Genomic DNA, 9056 nt, shown 5'->3' on the forward strand with positions numbered 1-9056 from the left:
GAACGATGAAGAAGATAAAGATTTTTTTTCTTTTTCGAAACCCTAAACCTAGATGAGTGCCGGAACTGATTAAGAGAATGAGGGATATGAATTTGGTTTTTAGATTTTAAGTTTTAGGGGAAAAGAGTAACATAGTCTTTTTATAATGTTTTTTAATTAACCAAATGGTATTTTAGTATTTTCATATTCAAAAATCACCTCTTAGCAGACACTATTGGTTGGGGGAAGTAATTTATATCCCCAATTAGTTCCAATTAGTTTTAGTATCCCAGTGCGCGCGTTCCTTTTTTTTTACTACCCCTTAGTAATGGATACGATATAACCTCCGAAAGAGCCCCATAAAGGTTAACCACAACACGTTAAGCAAACTTCGAGATCTGCACGAACATCCGACGGTCATAGATAAGAACTTCACTGCCGACCAATCATCCAACGATTTAGAATTAACAAAACCTACCCACAGCACTTTCTGTGTCTCTGTAGAAGCACAAAATAAGACGCTCGCAATTTCACTAGAAAACTTTTGTTTTCGATTTTAATTTATTTATGTTTCCATTAATGAGTTATTGAAGATTTGAAGTAACAGCAGCAGCAGAAGAAGATAGTAATAGTGACCTAATTATTAATTAATTATGGGAGTTCCCGCGTTTTATAAATGGTTAGCGGATAGATATCCCTTATCGATCTCTGATGTTATTGAAGATGAATCTTCAACTGTTGTTGATGTAACCAAACCAAACCCTAACAATATCGAATTTGATAATCTATATCTGGATATGAACGGAATTATTCATCCTTGTTTTCATCCTGAAGGAAAGGTATGACTCTTTTTAGATCTCTAAATTCTTTTTATACTTATAGTATGTAATTTTTATATTAGTAGGAAATTTTAGATTTTAGTTTCGTAGGTTTGCACCAATATGAAACCCACAGTTTATTTGAGTTACTTGCTGAAAGATTTAGGTTTAGTGTTTTTTAAGATAGGTTAAGATTAGAAATTCACTTCAATTCTACTAGCAGGAACAAATGCTTTGATTTTGGTAATCAGTGTAGTTTAGAAACGAATGCATCGTGAAAGGCTGACCAACCGCTACAAGACCAATGGGAACCAAGTAAAGCCAACCTAGCTACACAGGACAATCTTAGCCAAAGTTTAGGGTGTTTTAAACAAGACGATAATACGGGCGTGAATGCATTGAGATGAAGTAGTACTTCTGATGATTTCATATCAACTGCTTAGTAGCAAACTGAAATTTGTTCTTATTTTGTCAGATTCTAGGAGAGAGTAAGGGGATGTATAAGTTGAGAATACCGGCATAAAAGTACTTACATTATGTGTATCTGTACTGATTTTTAAAGAGAATCTTAGCATTTTAAGCAATGGTTCTTGACCTTGTAACATTTTATAATTTGTGTGTGTGTGTGTGTTTTTTTTTCTTATTCTGTTTTGCTGGTTTTACTATGTCCGCAGCCTTCACCTGCCACATACGATGATGTCTTTAAATCGATATTTGATTATATCGATCATTTATTTACGTTGGTTCGCCCAAGAAAGCTTCTCTATATGGCAATTGGTAAACACGCGCACCCGCTGCTTATTACATTTTGAGTGCCATGATCTTGTTGGGGCAAAAAGTTCGTATTAATGTGAGATTTGTTATTAGATGGGGTTGCTCCAAGGGCGAAAATGAACCAGCAGAGGACACGGCGTTTCAGAGCTGCAAAAGATGCTTCTGAGGTAGTAAGTTTTCTTGGGACTTCTGTTTGTGTGCTGAACTGTTGCTAGTGGAAAGTCGGTTAACAATTGAGATTCTCTTGTTTCTGTATCTTTATATTTAAGGCAGCTGAAGAAGAAAGATTGAAGGAGGAGTTTGAGAAAGGAAGAAGAGGATTGGAGCTTAAAAAGAAGCCGGAAACGGCTGATTCAAATGTCATTACTCCAGGAACTCCATTCATGGCTGTGTTGTCCACCGCCCTTCAGTATTACATACACTCTAGGCTGAACCACCATCCTGGGTGGTGTTACACTAAGGTAGGGACTAGTGAGTCCTAATTACGGAACAAAGTCTTGTTTCCCTCAAGGATGATTAGTTCTATGCCTGCATAGTAATCTGTCTTAGTCTCTTTCCCTGAATACCTTGTTTTCAGGATACTTCTCTGTGTATCTCTCTAATTTATTCATGGGGCTGCATTGGGTGATTATTTGAAGGTTATTCTTTCTGATTCAAATGTTCCTGGTGAGGGTGAGCACAAGGTCATGTCCTACATTCGCTTACAGAGGAATCTTCCCGGTTACAATCCAAACACAGTGCATTGTCTTTATGGCCTGGTGAGTTTCAACTCCAAAACTTTACTCTTTTTATTTCCTTAAACTTCCATATCTTCATTTTTCTTCTAATTACAATTTTGGGATAAACTGTTTGCTTTTTATCTATAGGATGCTGATCTAATTATGTTGTCACTGGCTACTCACGAGGTTCACTTTTCCATATTAAGAGAGGTTCGTCAAATTGGATCTTTGAACGCCTAGTCATTCTATTACTTGGTCATTGATAACTAAACAAGGAGATTTTGTTATTTGCAGGTTATCACGTACCCAGGGCAACAAGAAAAATGTTATGCATGTGGCCAAGTTGGTCATCTTGCAGCCGAGTGCTACGGCAAGCCCACTGAAAAAGATGAAACACCGATTCACAAGAAGAAATATCAGGTGACATATCATTGGACAGCTTTATATCAGAGAAACCATCTTAAATTTTATCTTGTTAAATTTTGGCCATGCTTTTGACCTGCTTCTGACTTGTTCAATTTGCAGTTTCTCAACATCTGGGTGTTGCGAGAGTATTTACAGTATGACATGGACATTCCCAATCCCCCGTTTGTGATAAACTTTGAAAGAATAATCGACGATTTTGTTTTCCTGTGTTTTTTTGTCGGCAATGATTTCCTTCCTCACATGCCAACACTGGAAATACGTGAGGTATTTGAATCACACATCTATTTTGTGGATGTTGAAATCTCAATCTAGTTCTTCATATTTGTCGTTGATTTTAGAATCTTAGTGTCCAAGCATTTTTACAGTCATACAACTGTGGTGGCTTTTATGCTTTTCCTAACATTTGCCTTTTCACACTCAGGGTGCTATTACTCTACTCATGCATGTATATAAAAAAGAGTTTACTGCTATGGGTGGTTATCTTACAGATGCTGGCGAGGTAATTGTATTTTGTTTTTCATTCCTTTAATAGCTTGTATGTAGTGTAATTTGTTTCCGATTATAAGCCTCAGATACTCTCTTGCCTGACTACTGATTATTTGGGTTGTCATTACCATTAGTCACTGACTGGTAAAATATTGGCAAGGTAGCGCTGTATTTACAGCTTGGGTAGTTTTGATGTCAGAATTCTTCTCTGGGCTTTGTGGAACGATATCTGACCAAAGCCACGTATAGCCATCACTTTTTTTTTTCTTTTTCTTTTTCTTCGTTAAAAGCACTAAACATATTGCTCATATCCTTTGCGGATTGATTATACCTAGAAAACAGATTTCCTTTATAATCTGAACTTTAAGAGCTTTTTGTAGACTACCTAATGGTGAAGTTTCACAATAGCTATGCTACCGCTAGTCGAATATGTTATTAGTTTTAATGCTTGGATTCACATGTTCAGGTCTTACTGGATAGGGTAGAACATTTTGTTCAGTCGGTTGCAGTACACGAAGATCAAATCTTTCAGAAGCGTGCTCGTATTCAACAGGTGATTTGCTTACTGCGTCATAATAGTAATGCCTTGTTATCTTCAGATCACTTATACTGGTGGTTGACAGACCTCTACTATCTCGCTATTCTTAATTCTAAGTCTAAAGATGTCTTGGTCTTCTATCCGTGCTTGCGGACTTTTCTGTGCATAAAAAAGAATTTTTAGCTACTTTTCTGGGTTCTTTAATAAGCAATCATCATAATTCATCTTTCATTTATTTCAGGCACAAGAAAATAGGAGAGCAAATTCTGATGAACCCCAAACGCTGCTAGTAGACAAGGTTTGTCTTCTTACTTTCTCGGTACAGTTCAGCAAGTCTTGTATGGATATATACCTGGATGCATGGATATCAGCTCGTTTTGCTTCATTGGGATGATATAGGTCGAATATGAATTGATTAATTCTGGTGTATTTGCTTACTATCAATGAAATAAAAAATCCTCCTTATGTACAACTAATATAATTGAATTGCTGGGCAAAATGTTTATTTTCAGCCTCTTAAACCCTTAATCATTGTAAGGATTTTGCTTTTGAACCCTTCATTTATGGAAGACATCTTAAATGATACAAATAAACAAGATGAAAATGACTCATTAATCTGAAATGAAATGTTGGTTAATGTTGACGTAGCATGAATGTGTAACTCTGTTTAATATCTTTTAGTTTGAGATCTTCTCATATGAAGTTGGAAAATGCACGGGAAGCTTGTCAAGTGTTTGAGATGATACTGTATTCTTTCTAAAATTGATGTGCCAAACTGCAAAATCATAACTTGATTGAAACAAGAAAGGTAAACCTTATCGACAGTATCATGTTTCAAGCTGGGCCTATATGGTAGTAGCTATACTAATAGTGAGACTTGCTGTTCCTAATTTTGTATGTGGCCCGTGAATGTCACTGTACATGCTTTCAACCAGCCGTGAATGCTCTGAGCTTTGAGGACATTTATCTGCATGCAGGATTCATATTCTAATAAGTACTAACGCTAGGCATTCCATTTGCTTTATCTCCGAATATAACTGCAATATGCTATTCTTCTCAGGTAAAATTAGGGGAGCCGGGATACAAAGAAAGGTACTACATAGAGAAATTTGACCTGTCAAGCGCAGAGGAGATTGATAAAGTCAAAGATGACGTTGTAAGTACTTTATCTCCGATATTTTTCATTTGCATGTTGGTGTTATTTACAGTTGTTTTCTTTTACTAAAAGTCACTGATGTGGCCTGGGCAACACAACTGATGAAGGGTCCATAGGTCACTTCGGCGAAATGCTTTTCACTTTGTTGGCTGATGTTGTTATTTTATATATTACCAGGTCATAGATCAGATGACTATCATTCTATAAAAATACCTGATTCTTTGTCACTTGGAAAACAACCCACCGCATGGCATATTCATTTGTAGGTTTTGAAGTATGTGGAAGGTCTTTGCTGGGTGATGCGGTATTACTATCATGGCGTTTGCTCGTGGCAATGGTCAGTATAGTACCAAAAAGTGATGCTCAACTTCAGAGATATTTAGTTTATCCGTCTTTATAGTACTTCTGCAATTATATTTATGGGTTCTTTTTATATCTTGTTTTCCAACCATTCCAGCACAAACCACATAAGTATGACCCAAATTCAAACGTGGTTGAAGGAGGATGCTGGTACAAGGGAAGGTTAACCTTCCTTTGTAGTACATATATCGCTGAATTCTCCAGGTGGTGGACTAGACTGGAGGATCAGCCCTGATATTACTGACATCATGATTCTTCTCACTCAGTCACCGAACTAGATTCGGAAAATATGGACTTTTTTTATTGATAGAATCATCATCCATTCTGGGGGGAGGAGATATTAAAAAAAGACCAACCAATTTTCTGTTTCTTTTTTTTGCTTGTGTGCCATGAGTATTGTATAGTCAGGATGTTTTTTTTTGTCTAATCCTTGGAACATACATTTATTACGATGCTTGGCAATTAAGCTATCTTTGTTTTTGAATCAGGTATTATCCATACCATTATGCTCCTTTTGCTTCTGATCTGAAAGAGTTGGTTGAGTTAGAAATTACTTTCTTTTTGGGACGGCCATTCAAACCCTTCGATCAGTTAATGGGAACCCTACCGGCTGCCAGGTTATATCCTTTTCTGGTTAGACACTCATGTACATATAGATATACACATGCCTATGTATATATAAATTTGTGTGCATCTGTAATGATCAAATAAATCGTACATGTTTCCATATGTATTGCAATTCTGACATAGGCCTCCTCTTTAGGTCGTGTGGACTGACATGTTTTTACCTCTTCTATGTGTAGCTCGAATGCTTTGCCTAAGCACTACAGGGCGTTAATCATCGATCCATCATCTCCAATAAGTCACTTTTATCCTGATGGTATGTTGGTTCTCTTTAGCAAACAGTTTTATGCCCAATGATTTTGTTCCTTTTCTGCCAAAAAAAGTAATAAATAGAAGATAATGTTTGACTGTTATTTTTAATAGTAGGCCTTTTCTCTGTGAACAGATTTTGAGGTTGACATGAATGGTAAAAGATTCGCTTGGCAGGTAACGTTGTTCTGTTGTTTTTGAGTGTTTCTCTTTTCAGATTTAATTTTGCAAAGAGTAATGGTAATTTAACTAGAATGTTCTTATCTTGAGCTCAGGGTGTTGTGAAGTTGCCATTCATCAATGAAACCGAACTGCTAGCCCAAACAGATAAGCTTGAGGAAACTCTAACGGTGAGAATGCTTCCCTGTTTTCTTCCATCAGGTATCTGTAATCGTAGTGTACCACAGTTGTGAATGAAAAGCTTCACTGTATTAAAGTTATTTCTTATCAAGACCTTGAAAGCTGTTTTAGATGAGAATTATTTTATCCTTCTGTATTTTTATTTTTGGGAATCAAAACCACCACCTTGGATTTTTATTTTTGAGAATCAAAACCACCACCTTTAAAATGTTCTGTTTTTGTGTTTTGGATGCTGATATCTGCTAAGGTTATTTGGTACCCAGGTGGAAGAAAAAGCTCGAAATAGTCTGATGCTGGATTTGCTTTATGTTTCTGTAAATCACCCCTTGGCTCCCCAAATATCCTCGTACTACTACTACCTTTCGTCCATGCCACCTAAAGAAATAAGATATGCTCGTGAGATTGATACAAATGCTAGGTCGGTAACATAGATGCAACTCGCGTAGTCCAATTTGAGTTCATGATAGTTCAGTTGCCACATATATAACTTGAGGTGCTGTTGATTGTTGCAGTGGTGGAATGAATGGTTACCTTTGGATAGGTGAGAGGAATGGCCACAGGGGTACAATTCCATCCCCAATTCGGGGGTTGGGAAATATTGTCAATAACCTAGTCTTGTGAGTTTCCTCTCTATCACTCTAGTTGAATTGGAGATTCAAATTCTACTTGCTTTATTAAGAGGCTACTTTTTTGGTTGCAGAAATGCATCTTATCTGAACCCTGAACCCCATAGACACATTCCAGAACCTCCCAAAGGTGTAGTCATGCCCGTAAAGGTATGTCAGAAATGTCTAGTTTGTTAGCTTTCTGTTTCGGTAACAGAAGGATACTCTCCAAGTGCCTTTTGCTTAATTTTTTTTTAAGAATGAAAAATCTGTCAGTTTGAACCTGGGATTTGCATGTGGCTGCCATACTTGGCTTGTGGCACATTTAAGTGTTCTAGATGTGCACGACACATGTGTCATACTATTAGTATGTTGAAAGTAGATATCTATTAAGTATGTTGATAGTCTTTTGATAATTACAGGTTGTGGGACCATATGACGTAAAACCTTTTCCTGTGCTATGGCACGAAGATAATAGCAGGCGTCAACAAGGGAGAGAGAGGTGAGAAATAGGTCCTTCTCCCCACCGTCAATTATTTAATTTAACAAATACCTAGCAGGACCTGTCATTTTGCATATATACATGAGTTCCATATCTGTTGATCTGTTTGTAGGCAGCCGGTGCCGCGGGCAATATCAGGCTCTTATTTGGGAGAAGCAGCACATAGGTTGTTGAAGAATACACTGAATATTAAATCCAACCCCTCTTCCCCTGGATTATTGGATCATCCACCTCAACGGTATCCCCCAAACAACCAAACAGCAAGCAGGCATAGACCATCTGGACCTTCAGGGCATGAAAGAGGATATACCCAAGATCCTAATTATTTATATGGACAGCACAACAGTAATCCTAGAGGTAATATCATTAGTAGCTCTAGATCAGCTCCTCCTGCTTTCATGGAACTGCCAAGAGGACATAATTTTAGAACACAAGATCAATTTGCATATGTAGAGCAACAAGACCATATCTTGCATACAGCACCAATCCCACATGCTGGGGTCTCACCTAGGATGCTGATGCCTGGGCATATGTCAAACCAGCATCAGCAGTTCTATCAGAATGTGAGCCAACCACCAAAGCCACCTACTAATTGGATTGATAAGCAAGCTTATGGAAACACTGGAATGTACATGAGACAGCAAAATGCTGTGCCGCCTGGTGTAGCATTACTACAAGAGAAGCAAGTAAGAAGGGTATACCAAGCTAGACCCTCAGATGCTAACCAGTAGATATATTTTTTTACATTCTGGTTTTGCATCTGCGATGGAGGGTTGTATGATAGGTATAAGTGAAGGTCTTGTTGGAAGAATTTTGAAGAGAGATTGCTTAGGGGAGGCAACATGGAAAGATGCCCTATAGAATTTTGAAGAGATATTACAAGGTAAAGACGGTCTGTAAAAAATCTCAATTTTGTCGAGTTTTCTTATTCTGTTTCCCAAATGACTAGAACAAGGTTAGCTACTATTAATTTGTTAAGCGAGATTATTATTAGTTTCCAGATTTTGTTAGTTGCTGAGAGTCAGATCCTGCCATGAGTTACGACCGCCTGTGTACCCTGCCCGGTCTCACCAAATACTTTTACTTGCGAGTTATGACTGCCTTGCGTACCGGCTACAAGTGTTATCCTACTAATTGTCCAACATTCATTTCTTGCTGTTTGGATACAACTAGCACGATCTCAGCGCCTACACTTACAAGTTGCGACTGTAGCTAAACCTTCACTGCTCCTTGCACGTACTCTTTGTATCCTCACAAGAACCTTAAATTTTCACTAAAAAGGTGGAGCAGATGGAAGCGTTATCATGGGAACCCTGTTTATGAATCCCAAGCCACTTCCCGTGGCCGTAATCCTTCACTAGTTAGCTTCTGGTTGAGGTCAGGAGCCTTAGCATTGAGATAAGGAGTTTGAAAATGTCGAATAATGAGAATGAAAGTAGTAATTGCATATTACTTTTCTT

At 37.7% G+C, this 9056-nt stretch overlaps 1 protein-coding gene across 1 annotated transcript; it reads left to right on the top strand.

The window, feature by feature from the left end:
* Nucleotides 1-481: 481 nt before the first annotated feature.
* LOC113318107 (5'-3' exoribonuclease 4-like) lies at nt 482-8620 on the top strand. Its single transcript, XM_026566231.1, has 22 exons — nt 482-818; nt 1472-1574; nt 1665-1738; nt 1841-2032; nt 2210-2329; nt 2438-2500; nt 2585-2710; nt 2816-2980; nt 3138-3215; nt 3669-3755; nt 3982-4038; nt 4801-4896; nt 5163-5233; nt 5745-5873; nt 6060-6136; nt 6266-6306; nt 6405-6479; nt 6753-6907; nt 7002-7106; nt 7190-7265; nt 7517-7596; nt 7709-8620. Exons 1-22 carry the CDS (start codon nt 633-635, stop codon nt 8325-8327), a joined length of 2775 nt encoding a protein of 924 aa, XP_026422016.1. The 5' UTR covers nt 482-632; the 3' UTR covers nt 8328-8620.
* The last annotated feature ends 436 nt before the right edge of the window (nt 8621-9056 follow it).

The sequence above is a fragment of the Papaver somniferum genome, chromosome 10 (genome assembly GCF_003573695.1).
Source record: "Papaver somniferum cultivar HN1 chromosome 10, ASM357369v1, whole genome shotgun sequence".
Lineage (NCBI taxonomy): Eukaryota > Viridiplantae > Streptophyta > Magnoliopsida > Ranunculales > Papaveraceae > Papaver > Papaver somniferum.